The 19319-nt window shown below is 48.8% G+C and overlaps 1 protein-coding gene across 8 annotated transcripts in view; it reads right to left on the bottom strand.

Moving 5' to 3' along the window:
- The window catches only part of PARP4 (poly(ADP-ribose) polymerase family member 4), a 2159601-nt gene that overhangs the window by 639387 nt on the left and 1500895 nt on the right, over nt 1-19319 (bottom strand). For all 8 annotated transcript variants that reach the window (XM_085621544.1, XM_085621545.1, XM_085621546.1 and 5 more), the window contains one exon: nt 341-409. In XM_085621544.1, the coding sequence (XP_085477670.1) occupies nt 341-409 (69 nt within the window). The remainder of the gene's footprint in view (nt 1-340; nt 410-19319) is intronic.

The following is a 19319-nucleotide window of genomic DNA, read 5'->3' as shown; positions in this document are numbered from 1 at the left end:
GGTCATGTTGCACTTTATAAAACACTATAAATAAATAAAAAAAATTGCAGGGCATGGGTTCGAAGAGGGTAAACATAGCAGATGATTATTTCCACTGTTCACCAGGTGCATGATTTGAACAGACACCAAATGGCTTGATTACATGCACAGTGAGGGCACCGCTGCACCTCCTCTGCAGAGTGCTTTTGACATCTTTAATGATGCAACATCAGACGCTAAACAACAGAAGTTCATGAGCGTTCAGACCTACTAGGCAGATACAAATGTGCTTAATAATAGTGAACTTCACAGAGTGCAAAAACATTGTAATAAAACCATGTTTGGCAAAGTTGATACTAACCTCATAGTCTGCTTCTTCCTCAAAACACATATCGAGTCCGATGACATCTGATGACGAAGATTCAGGAGCCTTGCGGAAAAATATATAATGACAATACATTAATGAAATGTATGCAATTTAAAAGACAATATTTGTGTAATTTGTTTTTTTTTAAATGCTATTTTTTTTTTCTTTAAAATTTGAATATAAGAACATATTACTTACTAGAAACAAAAGACTTTGTATAACAATCATTCCGTCATTATAGGAAGGCATAAAGGGTGTGGAACTGTAAAGATTCCCCTTTCCGGTTGCTCCTTCAGGCAACATCTCTAATATTAGGTGGAGAAGTAATGGTAATCCCAGTAGATGACACGTTAAAGGCGCTTACCTCCCAAGAATATAGCAATGTCTGGTGTGGAGACAACGCAGATGGAAACGTTATTTCTGCTGGTTATGCCACCTTTTTTCGTACCAATGTGTAAATACAGGAGAAACAGCAGATGGTAAAGGTAAAATCGACTCAGCCCTTGCCGCCATATCTAGCGGCCAAATTCCTAATCTCCATATCTGGCAACCCTACTACCGTATGCGATACGGTATGACGTCAGAGCCAGCAGCCCCACACAAGGATTGAAGCATTGAAAACTAAGCTTTTGCATGCAGTAACGTGTGACGTCAGAGCCAGCAGCTCCACACAAAGACTGAAGCACAGAATAGCTTTTGCATGCGGTAAGGTGTTACGCCAGATTCGCACAAGGACTTAAGCACCAAATACTACAGCGTTTGCATGAGGTCAGGTGTGACGTCAGAGCTCGCAGCCCCCGCACAAGGATTAAAGCACAGAATACTACAGTTTTTGCATGGGGTACGGTGTGACGTCAGAGCCAGCAGCCCCACACAAGGACTGAAACCCTGAATACTTTTTGCAAAGCCACAGTCTGCCTGCCACAAACTGAAGCACTCCCCTTAGCTGGCACTTGCACCATCCTTGAAAAATATAAGCATATGGCCCTTTTAACAAAAATAAATGGGAACTGTGCCCCCATTAAAGTATCGTGTACAGAGGAAGGCACAGGTTTTCAGGTTTTCTACTGGAAATCTCTTACGATCTGGAATATTCTATGCACCTTATAAATTAATGATATGCATAATATATTGATCTTCCATCTGTTCTGTTTATCTTTTTGAGAATATTCAAAATATTTATGATTACCTAACCAAACTCCTGCACCCAGCGCGACGACTTGCCGTTGCCAAAGCTTGCTGGCTCTTCACTCCAGAGATCTTCATGCTACAAGAAGCTCCGGCACCTCACTTCCTGAAGATCAGTGTCCTCCCTGCAGTCCTTCCATCGTGGGCCTCCATCTTTGGTGAGCTGTCTGAGGTCCTCTTGTGACCTCTGTGCCTCCTTCCTGTGGGTCCTTTTGAGGGTCTTCCTTTGCTTCGGTGGAGTCCCCCGCTTGCTACTCTGACTCTCTTGCTCTTGGTGATTCCCTTGAACCTTGCTGGTCCCAACGTTTGCTCTTTTTCATCTTTTACTCCAGTTGCAGCTACCAAGGCTTGTAGGTGCTCCCGCCGGACACCGACCACCTGCACACCGACATCCGACATGGGACAGCTCATGCACGGCTCCTGGTCTTCCTCAGCGTTGCCTGCTCCTCACAGCTGCAGCAACCAGGTCACAGTCGACTCTCTTACTCTTCCTGACATCAGTGGGCAATGTGCCTTTGTGCCTCCTGGCCACCTCCGAGTAGCACAGACTCTGTCCCCTCTGCTTGCAGGTTCTTCACCTCCAGAATCAATCCTTGGATTCCACCGGACTCACTCATGAACTTCTCCAGAGGCAATTTATTCAAAGGCTTCCATTATCGTCTACAGCAGGTTCTGACGTCTCTTCACCCATATGCACCGGCTTTCCCTGGTGCAGGTAACCTGGTTCCTGGGGCATCCACGGTTGGAGTGGCTCACCAACCTTTTGTCCTCCAAGGGAATTCTTCGGGGTCCTCTGGGAAGGGTCCTTCTTCTTTAAAACTGCAACGGCAAATTCTCCATTGACTTCGATCTGGCACGCTGCTGTGTTTCCACTCTGCACACAGCCTCCTTGGGGTTCCTCGGTACTTACCTTGGGTGGTTCCTTGTGTCCCCTGCTCCTCTGGGTCTTCTGGTCCAAGTCCCGTTCTCCTTTGCAGTTCGCATTCCACTTGTTAGGTCTCGCCTACGCAGCGCGCATGCGCTGCATAGGAAAGAGACCTTTAGAAATCGCTCCAGGCTTGCAGCCAAACACGTGCACGCGTTCCATTGCCTTCAATGGCAACGCATGCACGTGAGGCGATTTACTTGCGGGAGCGAGTGCCGCCATATGGTAGCAATTATCGCTCCCGCAAGTAAATCGCGCAGGCCCCCCACCTACCCACTGCTTCTAGCACGCGCGCACCCACACACAAATCCAGGGCTTTTTTTTTTACTTTAAGCACGATGCGTGCGGCCAATGCTTGTTTTCTTTTGGCACCGGGACAGCTCCTCGCGTTGACAGCGCTGCTTGTGCTCCTATAGGGCAGGAGTCTGCTGCTGCTTCACCCACATGGCACGAAAGAAGCGAGCCCGGGGGCCACAGGCTTCGTCTGCGCCTGTAGAATGAAGTCTCGCCTTTAACGCTTGAGGTCTATGGAAGCGTATTCAGTCACTTTGGCTAGAAGCCTGGGAACTGCCTATGATCTTAGATGAATGCCTGTAGCATCCTGTGAGCATACACGCCTGCTGCCTGTAATACTCTGCTGCTCGTAGTAGTGCGGTGACAATAAGCTTGGTTCCTGTAGTGATTGCAGATATATGCTGCTTGTAACAGCTTGCTGTCTGGTGAAGCTGGAGACCTGCAACAGGCCTATGATTGTGGATCACTGCAGCCTCCAGCAGTCCTGTAACTATAGCCTGTCTTCCTGTAGTCATCTGGCCCCTGTGTACGCCTACTGATACCTTTGTGACTGTAGATGTAGCTTGTGACTTTATACTTATGCTAGCTGTGAAAGCCGGGTGACCTGAAGACGATTACTGGCTGAAACTGCTCGACAGCAGCAGGAACCTATGGCCTGTTATATCCTAGTGTTTATTGAATCCTGCTGCCTGAATCACCATACGTGCCCAGTCAGCGGAAATAGGGAGGTGCTTAGTAACAATCTGTTGAGACTTGACAACTTTAGTGGCCTGGTGGCTGAAGGCAGTGTTGCCTGTGGCAACCTAATGACCGAAGATTCTGCTACATTTAATAGACTGTTGGCTAAAGATTCTTATTGCCAACAACAGCCTAATGACTGAGGATGCTCGCTGCCTGATGGAGCCTGGTGGCTGAAGACGCTTGCTGTATGCAGTTACTGGGATTTTCGGGTGAAGGAGCTCGCTGCCTTCACACAGGCTGTGACTTTGGAGGCCTGCTCAATTCTTTGAGGCAAGGCCGGGAGTGGAACAGAAAATCCCACTGGTTGTGATGAGAGAGGAAGCCGTTACTCGCAGGCGGACAGAAGCCAGACGTAATTATTCTGGAATTGAGTTCGCTGCTGCCTGTTTTCTTTTTCGTCACCCGAAGCCACTCTGAAAATAAAGGGGGTGGGGGGTCGTGGGGTGGTTGAGGCGGGAGGGCCGGCGGAGACGACTTCTGCAGAGCAGTGAAGGTTCCTTCACTCTCGGTGTGGAGGCGCTGGACTAGCGCCTACAAAAACACACGCATTCATCAGCAGCTGGGTGTGATTTTTTTCCCCTTCATTTTCTTAACAGTGTTCCCATGTAGTCAATTGAGAGCAGAGGTGAGGGCGCAGGCTTAATTTAGGTCTATGAAATAACTGGGGGCGGGGAAACAAAATGTTCCTTTCACGACCTCTTGAGTAAATATGGCAAGTTCATGAAAGACCTCGGAGAATTCAGCGGAACCTGAGTCAGGCAGTGAGTGTCTGAGGGTGAGAGACGTGCAGGGAGTTTATATTAGGGAGTCCGGAGGCAACGCGCCGTCAGAATCACTTTTCACCCTGGACGTGGTGCTTTTTAGCCCCCCCTGGGGATTCTGTGAAAGAAAACTGAGCGCTTTACTGCGCTGGTAAATGAATCAGAAGCAGTGTGCTCCCGTCTGCAAATGCGTACCAGATGAGCGGCTGCTGCGGGGCCGGCTCCCCGGCTGTAGGGGGATGGGGCGCTGCATGCGTGCCCCTGCAAGCACGTGCACACAGAGGTGGAGGGGTTGAGGCACAGGGTGGTGCATATCCCTGAAAAACTGTCCGAGTCTCGGTGGCTGTTTGGATACGGACCTTACATTCCTATCGCAACCCGCATTCCAGGCGGTACAGTAGGAAGCGGCATCACATGCCAGGCAGACCCCGCCCAGCGTGCACAGGGCCCCGACACACGGTATGGTGGGTGTCTGTACAGCACGTGACATACTGAAGAGCAGCTACCCTGAAACTATTGCACAAGTTTAAATACCACCTCGAAAGTAACATTTTCTGCACGTTAACTATTGACGGGGCTAAACATAAAAATTATTATCTACTATGAGGTACTAGAAACACGTTTTGGACATTATTTGGCAGGTATTTAAAGTAACAGGTCGTTACAGGGGCTTAAATAAACCTTCAGTTCAGGATCTGTCATCCAAGTCCTCCATAAATACGTTTTTGATTATTAATGGTAATGGAGCCACCAGTTAAGATACAAAATATTCAAAGGGGACTTGATCAGCTGGTCTGCAGAACTTCCTTGAATCCAGACCTTCCTTAGACATAACAAGCATTTGCAATGCAATAGGTCTCGCATTTAAGTGAGTTTGAGCTATTGGCATTGTAAATGACAATGTGTTTCATTTATGCTTCAAAATTCAAAACATAAATAAAAGACATTGTCATTTACAATGCCGATAGCTCAAACTTGCGTAAATGCGAGACCTGTTGCATTGCAAATGCTTGTTTAATATATGGGTTGGTCTCCCCTGGAGACCAGCGTACATGTGTGCTACTTACCTGATTCTTGCAAAGTATTCTTGTGTATTGTGTTGATATTTCCGGGAAGGAGATATACCAATGTGTTAGTAATTGTGTGTGTAATAAATAAGACCTACACTCTGTGGTTTCTTTTCATCTAACCTCCACTACATATTAAAGTTGGTAAAACAAGCTGCTTTACACTCTTTCAAGATAAGCCTGAAGGCTGCTCTCCACAGCTACCACTTTGAGAGCTTTCAAAGGTCATCGAAGGCCACTAAAATCACCATAAGGGTTCCCTGAATTAGTGCAAGGTGCATCACTTAAATAAGTGTGCACCATATACTAAGCCAGCCTCCTACAGCACTCTTAATGGATTCCAAACCCATGCATGCTCACAGCATAAGCACTGCGGAAAGGACCACAGTAAAAGAAGATTGAAACCATTGTGATAACATTATCCAGGACAGTAGAACAATTGTGCCACATGACCCAACAAATAAGAAGCTATTTGCTCACATATCCTGGCTTGAACTGCGTGTTCTATACTTGTGAACCAACACAGATCAGAAGGTCATGTTATTGAGCAATACCTGTTTTGCCAAATTAAGTTCTACCCGAGCAAGACCTGCTCTGTAAAGAAAGAAAGGTCCATAATCCTTGGGAAAGCGTAATGAATGCTGTAGTAAAATGAGTTGAAGACATAATAGGAACTATTGGCATAGAACCAGTCTCCAACTAGAGATAAATGCCTCTAGAATATTCCAGGGATATTTACTAACATAGGAGTAACACAAATAACCGCGTATGTATTCACAAGTGAAAAAGTATGGGCCATATGTATCAAATCGCAAAGAACCGGTAGGAAAAACGAGGGTCAAGGGGAAATTTAAAGACCTGCACGGAAAAAATCCCCTAATAGCTGTATATCAAATGACAAGGAATCCGTGGGTCTAGAGAAATAATGCTAAATGCTAATACCTGCAAATCTGAATGCTTAAAGAAAACGAAAAACAGTCCTCATGAAGAGGACGAAGTCCCATCACCCACCGAGGTGGCATGCTTCATCATCTGGGGCCTCCTCTTAACCACACCTGGTGTGGGTAAGGAGCTACAACTCCTGCGTAGATGAGAGAGGAGGAGCTCGCGGATGTTTTCTTAAACTTAACACCTTAGATGGACCATTCTATACAGAAACTAAAGCTGCCTAACGTGTGGTGGAACAGCGTGAAAAGTGCAGTGTGAATGAATAGTGTATTAAAACTGACTATCTAAAGAAAATTATATTTATTCAGTATCCTTAGATGTCAAGAGATAAAAACATGGTCAACATGTTTCAGCCATATGTATCAAGCCTTTATCTCATTTGCAAACGGGCTGATTCTCAGAATCTGTCCATTTGCGAATGGGAAAAAGCCTTTTGGGATGTATCATCCCAAAAGGCCAGTACAAAATAGAGGATCGCAAAATTTGCGATTCTTTATTGTGTGAATGCAATTAAGGAATTGCAAATTGCAATTCCTTAAATGCAATTCTGGAAGCACCAGAAATTTGCTATTTGGCCTTAAGGAATTGCAAATTACCACCAACTTCAAGTTGGTGGTAATTTGCGATTTTCTTTAAAAAAAATGCACTTGATTTTTTAGAACTGCCATATGTCGCACGTACATGTCCTTAGGGCATGTATGTGCGCACAATGTGCACACATGCATATTTCAGGAGTGCAACAGGGTGTCCTTTTGGCACCCGTGCAAACTTGAAATTGCATTCTCAATTTGCGATTCTCTAATTGTTAATCGCAGATTGAGAATGTCTTCCCATTCATTCCTATGGGCCTCCTAGCCCATAGGAATGAATAGGAAGGTATTCCTTATTTGCGAATCTCAATTTGCGATTTGCAAATAAGGAATATGTTGGATTCGCAACATTTTTAGCAAATCCTACATACATTGCATTTTGAGATTCTCTAATTGCGATTCGCTAAAAATAGCAATTAGAGAATCGCAAAACTCTTTTTTGAAACATATGGCCCTAAATCACATAGATATAAAATAAAGCCGAGTGATCAGTCAGACAATACTGACATAAAAGTATGGAAACCAAAGCGGGCACCATATCACGTAGGAAAGCAACAGCCATCCAAACCGTCAGCGTAATGCAGTTTGTCTGAGAAAACACGTTCAAGCAATAGCAGTATTCAATTGAACAAGATAGTAAGTATGAAAAAGAAATCTTGATAGCCTAGCGAAAACCAAGTTTAGAACGCGACTACTATATGAATAGAGGTCCCCCACAGATGATCCAGAAAGGGTCTCCTATACTTAAAACAAAATATTTAAAGGATTCTATTACTAAAAGAATCCAACTAACTTTGAATATTCCATCTAAAGACAACACTCCACAAAGTTTAAATCCAAACTACAAACAATTAGTCAATTAAATGATGAAAATAGTTGTAACCCAGTAGAGTAACAATCCTTAAAAATAGCAATAAAAGTCTTCTACAAAAAGTCGGAGATATAAGAAAAACACCTATTTTCTTCATGTACAATGTATACGAACAACTTCACTGAGAAGAAAAAGTACCTCATTATAGGGAAATTTCCTTCAGAAAAGAAGGAAATCTTAGGTAATAGCGCAAAGCGTGATATAGAATCGACGTAGAGACTACGTCTTCTTGGAGACCTAAAATAGCCTGACGTATCACATGAATATGAAATACTAATGTTCAAAGAACATTTAAAAAACCAACAAATATCTACACGAATGCATAGAATAGCCACCAAACTTTAATGGCTATAAGACAGAACCTTTAGAGCAACAAGCATTTGCAATGCAATTGTAAATGACAATGCCTTTTATTTATGAGTTTTGAAAACCTGCAAGCGGTGCGTAAACACCCACTTTGTACTTCTAGTCCTTGCTTCTGAGAAGCAAGGATGGCAGTAACTGCACCCCTGTTACTGCCAGACTTGCTTCTCATAAGCAACGACTATAAGTACAAAGTGGGTGTTGATGCACCGCTTGCAGGTTTTCAAAACACATAATTAAAAGGCATTGTCATTTACAATGCCAATACCGCAAACTCTCACAAATGCGAGACCTATTTCATTGCAAATGCTTGTTCTTCTTAGGACTCCACTCTGGCTATTGCTTCACATGGAAGGTTGAACCAAATGCCATTTTGACCATCTAATTTTAGTAAAGTGGAAAAAGCAGGCCATGTGCACACTTTGTACATTGTTTGCATTATATTTTAAATATTTGCAGGCTATGAAAAGAATAGGACTAGACATTTTTGCCTGGAAAACTAATGTTTTGAAAACCCAGGGCTCAATGCATGGATGCAGTGAGATAGGAACACAGCTCATTCTGCAATCTGCCTCATAACATCTCATCTTCCCATGAGGAAGTGATGCTTTACAAGCAGGGACACGTGGATCTTGGCGCTGTGTCTGTGGTTAACGACAACCCTGCCATTGTGAGTTAGACCTGTTTACAGTGTCAGACTGGCGTATAGGGCAATCAGGCAGTGCCCGATGGGCTGGTCTAACAGATCAGTGCATGGGCCCGTATTTTTGCAGATCGTGACCTCTTTTGTGGCCAGGTAGGCTGCTTTTTACTGTTGACCTCCCTGATATTTAAACAAACATTACCTGTAGGAAACACAAATGTATGCAATCTCCCACACTTTGCAAAATACCCATATAATCTGTCTGTTAGAACTGGGGTCACCAATTCCGACGTGGTAGCTTGGAGCGAGTTAGGAAGGCACCCGAAGGCAATGTGTCTTATTGAAGCGCTCTACGAGCCCGTTAGTCTGGGGGTGGTAAGGAGTGGAGAACCGGTAGGTCACTCCGCACTCCTTCCACATGGCCTGAATGTAGGCCGACATGAAATTCGTGCCCCTATCTGATACCACGACCTTGGGGAATCCCACACGGGTAAAAATCCCCATCGAGGCCCGTGCCACCGCAGGTGCAGTGATGGTCCTCAGAGGGATTGTCTCCGGATACCGGGTGGCGTGGTCCACCAACAGCAAGATGAACCGGTGTCCCGAAGAAGTCGGCGGGTCCATCAGCCCGACAATATCAATGCCTACCCGCTCAAAAGGGGTTGCCTCCGGGTACCGGGTGGCGTGGTCCACCAACACCAAGATGGACCGGTGTCCCGAAAAAGTCGGCGGGTCCATCGGCCCGACAATATCAATGCCTACCCGCTCAAAAGGGGTACCGACAACCGGAAGCGGTTCCAAGGGGACCTTTAACTTAGTCCCAGTCTTGCCACTCGCCTGGCATGTCTTAAAGGTCTTGCAAAAGGTGTCAGAGGAAGGTGACTCGCATTCTGGGCCAGTAAAAATGTGGGACCAACCGAGCAAAGGTTTTGTCCTGGCCCAGGTGTCCTGCTAGTGGTATCTCCTGTGCCAATTCCAGCAGAAAGGCCCAGTAGCATTGGGGGACCACTAAGGCCCTTGATGACCCGTGCACCGGAGCCTTATGCTCACTGTAGAGGAGGCCATCCTCCCAGTAAATATGGTAATTGCCGGTCTCTTGGTTCGGCGCTTGGGCTTCGGCCTGCCGCCGCATACCTTCAAGCGTGGGGCACTCTCTTTGTGCCCGACAAAATTCCTCCCGGGTCGGCCCTCCTTCCACCTGCCACTCTGCAGGGGTCCGCAAGTCCCCCACGGGAACAACAGCCACCTCCGCAGACTCCGAGGTCACCTCCGCGGGCTCCCCATCCATCTCGCAGGGTGCGTCCTCCACAACGTCCTCTTGACCAGCATAGGGCTGGGCCATTGTTCCAGGCTCCAACCCGGGTTGAGCTCCTTGCCTGGCAGCCATGGACCTCGTGACCATGCAGGTCCACCCTGGTAACCCCAGCATCTTAACATGGGCGTTGAACTCCACTTCCTTCCAGGCAGTATGTTCCAAGTCGTTTCCGAGCAGACAATCCACCGGCATGGCAGGGCTTACGGCAACTCTCAACTGGCCTGAGACTCCTCCCCACTCAAATGGAACTTGGGCCACGGGGTAATGACCCAGGCTGTTATCAGCCATTACCACCGGGTGGAATACTTCAGGAATTACCTGCTCTGGGGACACCAGCTGACGTCTTACCATCGTCATGCTGGCACCCGTGTCCCTCAGAGCCTCCACCTCCTCCCCGTTAACCCGTACCCTCTGCCGGTACTTGGCAGTGTTCGAGGGCAACTGTGTCACTGGGACCATCTCTCTATCCCCCAGTGAAACCAGGGTCAGGCCTGTCCACTCACCCCCCTCATCTAGGGAAAACTCCACCCCCAGCGCTACACTAGCCACCCCGGGGCTCTTACCTCCTGTGGGGGCTGGGGTCCGTTTGCGACACTGGGGATCCCCCTTGTAGTGTCCAACCTCCCCACATTCATAACACCGGACAGTTCTGGGCTGCTGACTCTTGTCAGGGTAAGTGGGTTTCTGTGATCCAGATTGGGGTGGGGAACCTACCCCCTTCCCTTGCGGTCTATTTTGGGGGCCTTTGAAGAACTCCTTTTTATCTCCCCCCTCTCTCTTCTGGGGTAAGCCCTGTCCGCCTTTCGGGGTGTCTCCCCCGGGTCCCTTGTGGGACACCCGAGTGCCAACCCAGGTATCCGCCTCTTCTGCTAGCTTCCGAGGGTCGGTCAGCTTGCGGTCCACCAGGTGTTGACGCAGCTCTGGAAAACACTTATCGAGGAGGTGCTCCCTTAAAAACAAGTTGTACAGCCCCTCATAGTCACTCACTTCGCTGCCACACACCCAACCCTCTAAGGCCTTATTTGCATAATCAAAAAAATCCACCCAGTTCTGTGTGGGAAGCTTATGGCTGTTGCGGAACCTCTGGCGATACTTCTCTGGGATGAGAGCAAACTTCTTAAGCAGTGCCTCCTTCATGATAGGGTAATTTGTTCGATCTTCCTTTTCTAAAGTCAGGAGGGTATCCCTTACCACTGGAGGTACGTACCGATACAGGCCACCCCCCAGTAACTCTCGGGCACCCCATGAGCTACCAGAGACACCCCGTACGCCGCCAACCACTTGTCTATGTCATCCCCTACAGTAAAATTGGCCACCACCTCCTTCGGTAGATAAAACTTAGGCTCTCGTGGATCCTCAGCTGGTACGCTGCCACCATTCCTGTTGCCTTGCGCCCCTAGTTGCAATGCTCGCAACTCCAATTCCTTTAGGCTGAGCTTCCTTTCTTCCATGGTTAGCCTCTTCTCCTCTCTCTCCTTCTCCATCCTAGAAATCTCTAATCTCAATTGACTCTCCTCCCTCCTGTCCTTGTACTCCTCCACCGACACACTTCCTGCTGACACACTACTACCTGCCCTGGAACGTCTCCCTGGCAACACATTATCACTAATGTCCACCTGCAGTAGGTCCAACTCTCCTGGAGTGCCTGGTTCCCCTCGAGCGCCCGGCTCCCCCGAAGCGCCTGGCTCCCCCTGTCCCTCGTCCCCTCTCCCTCTGGGTGGGCCACTACCCATGCCCTCAAGGCTTTCTGAAGCTCCTCTCTCTTGGCGCCTCGCTTGACGGACACCCCCATCCCCTGACAGAACTCCCTCAGCTGCGCCATCGTATACATCTCTAGTTTGGCCAGCTCGAACTCCATCCTGACAGGTGGGGCACCAGACAATTCAAGGGAAAAATACTAGGACGTAGGCAACAGGTTCAAAACAGGAGCCTATACACTCAAGTAGACAGTGAAGGGCAAATTGTTAGGCTTGCGATACAACCGATGTCCAATTGCGGCACACACTGAATTCCTGTAGGGTGCTGCACAAGCACAAGTCCGAATCCCACCGCTGAACACCAATGTTAGAACTGGGGTCACCAATTCCGACGTGGTAGCTTGGCGTGAGGTAGGAAGGCACCCGAAGGCAATGTGTAAAGCAGTTGTGCAGCACTCACCCACATGGACTCAATGATGCGCACACAATTCAGGACACCACACCAAGTTGTTGGGTAAAAAACAAGATCCTTTATTTATTTCAAGTTGGGGTGAATCAACTCATTTCAGGAATAATGCGGATACTTTCAAGGCAACAATAAATTAATTCAAGTCAATGGCATAGTGGATCTCAAGACAGCAGTGAATTCCTTTCAGTCGACAACACAGTTAAGCTCAGGGCACATTGAATTCGTCCCTGAAATAGGTCCGGGAATCGCAGGGCAACAACACGGTCAAACAGGTAAATAGAGTGGGTAATCTCAGGACAGCAAATAATTCAGGCAGGTAACCAGTGCAGGCAATTTCAAGGTAACAGTTAATTCATTCAAATGTCCAGTGCAGATAATCTTAGGGTAACAGTTTACTTATTCAATTAACCATAGCGTGAACAACCCTCAATTCAATCTCCTGGGCAGTCTGAGGTTCACCCTAGCCCTAACAGCTGGAGAGTACGTCTTAAATGGGGCCCCTGAGGCCCAGTTGCAGTTCCCTGGAGGGGGGGGGGGGGGCGGACGCGGGGCTGCCACTATCTTGCAGGACTCTCCTCAGCAGCCCCGCTATCCCTGGTGATATTCGCCCTCCTTTCTCCTCCCCCAGGGGGTTACCTGTGTGCCTTGGGAGGCCCTCGCAGTACTGTCTCTGCTTGGGGGGAAGACCGGGGGCTCCCGCTCTCCTTAGAGCCCCCGCGTGGGTGTTCCCCGCTGGCTCTGAGCCTTCCGGGTCTCTCCTCGATGTTGCTGCGGGCTCCGGGCTCCCTCCTCGCCTCAGAGCCCAGGACCCAATCAGGTCGCGGCTTTCTGGGGGCAGGGCCGCACCCGCCAATGGGTGCGCGACTTGAGAGGGGGTGCGGTCGATGACGCGGCCGGCACCCCCGTCACATGATGGGGCCCAGCGCGGCCTACCCAGGCGCCGCAGCGGTGACTCCTAGGCCCACGGCACGTTCAGGGGCAACATGCCCTGGCTTCAAGCGCGGGCCGCGCTCCGATCTTCACGGCACCTGGGCCACGGCGGTTATTCGGGCGATTAGGGCACGTCCAGACACCGCGCGGGATCGCAGGTACCTGGGCTGCGGCGGTGATCGGGGGCGATTAGCGCTCGTAGGGCACAGTACGGGGCAGCATAGGCGGAGTAGACCTCCGAGGGGGGCACAGTCCCATTAACAATGCGCTATGGGGGCACAGCGGCAGTTCAGCGATGTGGTGGAGAAGTAGCGCTGAGAGGTGACACAGCGCTCGACAGCTCAGGCAAATTATTTCCCAGGGGCACAGTTCTGGCAGTGCAGCGCTAGGTGGGCAAAGCACGTTACCTGTAGTTCCTGTAGGGGCTCACAACGAACAGCCCACGTCTTCAGAGCAGCGCTTATCTTAGGGGGAAGAAAGAGGGCAGGCCTCAGTTGCAGGCTTCTGAGGGGGAGAAGGCGGTTGAGTTGGCAGGCATCAGAGACAGGGTGTGTCCCTGCAGCACACTGGAGATGGTCCACTGGGTTGCCCCGTCACCAGGCAAGATCAGCAGACAGGCAGAGTCCCTCATCTAAACTGGGTACAGCAGGGCCTAAGCTCAGTCAGTCCCAGTAGTGTAGGTTCCTCCCCTAGGCCCAACCACCTACGCTCCAGCAGAGGTTCCCCCAGGTCCAGTGGTGCCCCAACTGACTAGTTCAGTTTCCCTCCTTTCCTCTTATACCCCCAGGTCAGGTGACCCTCCTGTAAAGGCGGCAAAGCATAATCCCTCCCAGGGCTGGAAGGTTGCAGGAGCTTCCACATAACTGTCTAAGGGACAAAAAGGCGGGATGGTAAAGATACTGTATCATGATGTCCCAGCCTGCCTCTAACCACTAGAGTGCGTATGCAATGGCCACTCCGCAGTAGCAGGGGCCTGTGGCAGCCATGTTATTAGGAGAGAGCACCTACACCTCAGCACTGTTTGGCAGTGGTAAGTCGCCCAGAGACCTAGGGCCAACAAAAAGAGGGTGGCAAAAATGAGGCGACAAGGGCAAAAAAACCGGGTTAAGACCACCCTAGGGCTAACAGGTCTAACATGCCCCCCCCCAGCCGAAAGTGAGGAGAGCTACCCAACCTCTAGGGAGTTCTCATCACTAAGGCGATAGAACCGAGAGAGACCGTCAGCGTTGGCGTGGTCTATTCCGGGTCGATGTTCCACCCTAAAGTCCATCCCCTGGAGGGAAATGGACCACCTCAACAATTTGGGGTTTTCGCCTCTCATTTGCATGAGCCAGCGAAGGGGTCGGTGGTCGGTCTGAATGAGGAAGTTAGAGCCAAAAGATATGGCCTCAGCTTCTTCAGGGCCCAAACCACGGCGAAGGCTTCGCGTTCTATCGTACTCCACCGCTGTTCCCTGGGGAGTAGCCTTCGGGAGATAAAGTCCACTGGCTGGTCTTGGCCTTCCTCATTCAGTTGAGAGAGCACAGCTCCTATGCCATGCTCACAGGCGTCTGTCTGCACGATGAATTCCTTGTTGAAATGAGGAGTTCTAAGCACCGGAGCGGTGCACAACGCGTGCTTAAGGGTTTCAAAGGCCTCTTGACAGGCATCCGTCCAGATGACTTTACGGGGTTGCTTCTTAGAGGTCAATTCAGTCAGGGGGGCCACGATGGTTCCATACCCCTTAACAAACCAGCGGTAGTAATCCGTGAGGCCGAGGAAAGCCCGGACCTCCGTTTGGGTTTTGGGGGGCTCCCAGGCCAGGATGGTCTCGATTTTGGCCTGGAGGGGTTGCACCTTACCCCCGCCCACCCGGTGGTTCCACGTAGACGACAGATCCCTGTCCAATCTGGCACTTGCTAGCCTTGATGGTCAGGCCAGCCCGTTGTAGAGCCTGTAGCACCTCCTGGAGATGCTCCAGATGGTCCTCCCAGCTGCTGCTGAAGACAGCTATGTCGTCCAGGTAGGCAGCTGAGGAGGCCTCAAGGCCAGAAAGCACCTGGTTGACCAACCGCTGGAAAGTGGCCGGAGCATTCTTTAGCCCGAAGGGCATCACCCAAAATTGAAAGTGGCCCACAGGGTGGAGAACGCAGTCTTCTCCTTGGCACCGTCTGCCATGGCAATCTGCCAATATCCTGACGTCAGGTCGATGGTACTCAGATACCGAGCTGCTCCCAGTCGGTCGATAAGCTCATCCGCCCTAGGGATCGGGTGAGCATCCGTCTTGGTCACGGAGTTCAAGCCACGGTAATCCACACAGAACCGAAGCTCCGGTGTGGTGCCCGGTGGGGCCGCTTTCGGCACCAACACCACCGGACTAGCCCAAGGGCTGCTGGAAGGCTCGATCACCCCCAGCTCCAACATCTTGGCAACCTCACTCTGGATCTTGATCTTGTCGGACAGCCGGTAAGACTTGGTTTTCACGGGTGGGCTGTCCCCTGTGTCCACGTCATGGGTACACAGATGGGTGATCCCAGGAGTGAGGGAGAACAACGAGGCGTACTGCTCCAAGACCTGGCGGCAGTCCCTCTGTTGCTCAGGGGTCAAGGATGGTGAGAGGACCACTCCCTCCACTGATCCACGCCTGAAGTCTTCCTGAGGCGTGAGCTGGGAATAGACACTTGGTATGATTTGTTCGCTTTGATTGCCTCTGTTTTACAGTGCTAACTGTTTTTTAACCTTGTTGATACCACAAACTGTAAAGGGCGACACTAGCGATCCCAATTAGACTGATAGCGTGATAGCGTAATTGCCTATGTTTACTTTGTTTTAACTACTTTTATGGTGGAAAACTTTTAAACTATAAACGGCGATATAGCGTTCTCATTTTTACCTTATTTGCGAGCTTTGCACATACACTCTCTCCCGTGGACCGCTACTTCACGTGGGACGCCATCTTGGGAGGAGCAGGTCAGTGGGCTAGTCGTTTTTCACCCCTGACGCTACAAATACTGAAGCTGGCGCGAGCGCGCTTCCTGAAGTCTTCCTGAGGCGTGAGCCGGGAATAGACACGTGGTATGATTTGTTTGCTTTGATTGCCTCTGTTTTACTGTGCTAACTGTTTTTTAACCTTGTTGATACCACAAACTGTAAAGGGCGACACTAGTGATCCCAATTAGACTGACAGCGTGATAGCGTAATTGCCTATGTTTACTTTGTTTCAACTACTTTTATGGTGGAAAACTTTTAAACTATAAACGGCGATATAGCGCTCTCATTTTAACCTTATTTGCGAGCTTTGCACATTCACTCTCTCCCGTGGACCGCTACTTCACGCGGGACGCCATCTTGGGAGGAGCAGGTCAGTGGGCTAGTAGTTTTTCACCCCTGACGCACAAATACTGAAGCTGGCGCGAGCGCGCTTCCCGAAGTCTTCCTGAGGCGTGAGCCGGGAATAGACACTTGATATGATTTGTTCTCTTTGATTGCCTCGCTTTTACGGTGCTAACTGTTTTTTAACCTTGTTGATACCACAAACTGTAAAGGGCGACACTAGCGATCCCAATTAGACTGATAGCGTGATAGCGTAATTGTCTATGTTTACTTTGTTTTAACTACTTTTATGGTGGAAATCTTTTAAACTATAAACGGCGATATAGCGCTCTCATTTTTACCTTATTTGCGAGCTTTGCACATTCACTCTCTCCCGTGGACCGCTACTTCACGCGGGACGCCATCTTGGGAGAAGCAGGTCAGTGGGCTAGTCGTTTTTCACCCCTAACGCTACAAATACTGAAGCTGGCGCGAGCGTGCAGTGGGCGCACGGAAGGCGCGCCTAAGACAATCCCGTCTACACCCGTCCGCTCCAAGGCCGCACCTAGCGCCAGTCCCCCTGTCCAACTGAATCTGGGGAATCTCGATACAATCACTTTTTCTAGTGAAATGCTTCATAGTTTCAATATCAATAAACACCCCTGTTGCCTATGTCTACAAGCAGAGCTTTGGCTCCCACACTCCCAGCTGACATGCCCAGGCTGTGGTTCCACTCTGCCTGAACTTACTTTTCTTCCTATTAAATCACTAATAAAAAATAGCAGATTTAAAAAACTAAACATACTGCTAAAGCAAGCTTGGAAATGTGTCCTTATAAATGCCCGATTTCTAGTCAAACACCGCTCTGAGTGTGAATCATTAATTGTTGATGAAAACATTAGTATTGCATTTGTCACAGAATCCTGGACAGATGATGCCTCGGGCACAGACATAGTTAAAGCCACCCCACCTGATCACCTGTGCTACACACTCAATAGACCTAACAGGAAAGGGGGGCCTTGTTGTTATTTATCACAACTCCATAAGAGCCTCTTTTAACCCTCTTGTTAATTCACAATATGAAGCATTAGATTTTTGCTTTTATTTATAGACCACCAGGTCCTAGAAGCCAATTCCTTATGCAAGCAGACAGTACAGTGGCAAATGCACTTAGTTCTAATTCATACACGATACTTGGAGATTTTAATTTTCATTTGGAAGCACTCTCGGATCATGATACCTCCAATGTGCGTGACATGATGAGAAACGTTGGTCTGGAGCAACTGGTGCTCAGCGCCACACATTAGGCCGGGCACACTCTAGACGGCATCTTTTTCAACGAAATACAACTGCTCTTCATGGACACGCTCCCAGTAGTCTGGTCAGATCATAAAGCAGTGCTGTTCGAACTCACTGCACCCAACAGCCACACAAGTAATCCAGAGAAAAAAACACAAATAATTAGTACGGCCTGGAATAAGATAAAGTCTGAAGAATTACAAGAATAGTTGACTGCAACCTCGCCATCCTTCCCCACAAATTCGGAAGAAGTGGCCCAATCATATACCAAATGGCTTGAGGCAGCCGGCAATAAGCTTGCTCCAAATAAACTCATCCGCCCTAACAGAGCGCGTCCTTCCTTCCCCTGGTACTCTCAGGAACTAAGAGACCAAAAACTGGTCTGTAAACACCTAGAGAGAAACTGGAGGAAGAAATATGATGATAGTGACAAGAATAAATATAAACTCAGCCTAGCACACTACAAACAGCTGCTTCTAAAAGCAAAACTAGAGTTTTTCACAAATCGAATTAATTTGGCAAAAAATTCTAGCAAAGAACTATATAAAACGGTCACATCTCTGGCATATCCGACCACCCCCACTATCACTGCGAGCCAGGAATTATGTGACAAAATTGCTCAATTCTTCCAGCTCAAAGTGGAGTCTATTTTCTCAATCTTCACCTATACAACAACCAAATCCAGTACCCTTCAAGCCAATGACGCTCAATCAGGAAAGGGCATTAAGGCACTTTTTGATAGGTTTGCTCCTGCAACACCTAAAGAAACTCTAAATCTTATTAGGACTATGAAATCAGGCTCCCCTCATGACCCCTGCCCGGCTTCCACTATAATACAAGGATCGGAACCAGTTGCTCGAGCGCTATCATCCGTCATAAACTTGATGTTTTCTGAAGGACTCTTTCCCAAAATTTGGAATAGCGCATCTATACTGCCTCTCCTTAAAAAAGCCACTTTGGATCCTAAAGACCCAAATAACTTCAGACCAATCTCCAGACTCCCTCTCCCGGCTAAAATAGCAGAGAAGCTCATGAATACACAACTTAGCAGGTTCCTGTCAGACTCACAGGTGCTTGATCACTTGAAATACGGCTTCAGAGCTGGTCACAGCACCGAGTCAGCCCTCATCAAGTCCACAGAAGAGATCAGGTCCGTACTTGATCTAGGAGGGAAAGCAGTGATGATCATGCTGGATCTCTCCGAAGCCTTCAATTCGGTCCGTCACGTTTTATTGATGGACCGTTTGCGGGAGAATGGAATCCATGGTACCGCCTGGGACTTTCTTGAAGCCTTTCTTTCTAACAGAACTCAAATGGTTGCGCTTGGTGAATACTCTTCCAAACCCTTCTCGCTGCTGTGTGGAGTCCCTCAGGGCTCCTCGTTGAGCCCAACACTTTTCAATACATATGTCTCATCACTGGCCCCACTCATCGAATCGTACGGATTCTCTCTAACCTCCTACGCTGACGACACCAAAATTGTGGTGTCATTACTTCCAGGGTTAGTGATGAGAACAGCATCAAATCTCCAAGAGTGCATGTCAGCCGTAGGCAGCTGGATGGCTCAGAACTGCCTTAAAC

The sequence above is a fragment of the Triturus cristatus genome, chromosome 8 (assembly GCF_964204655.1).
Source record: "Triturus cristatus chromosome 8, aTriCri1.1, whole genome shotgun sequence".
NCBI classification, from domain to species: Eukaryota; Metazoa; Chordata; class Amphibia; order Caudata; family Salamandridae; genus Triturus; species Triturus cristatus.
The sequence above is the reverse complement of the archived record's forward strand: the minus strand, read 5'-3'. Positions and strand labels throughout refer to the sequence as shown.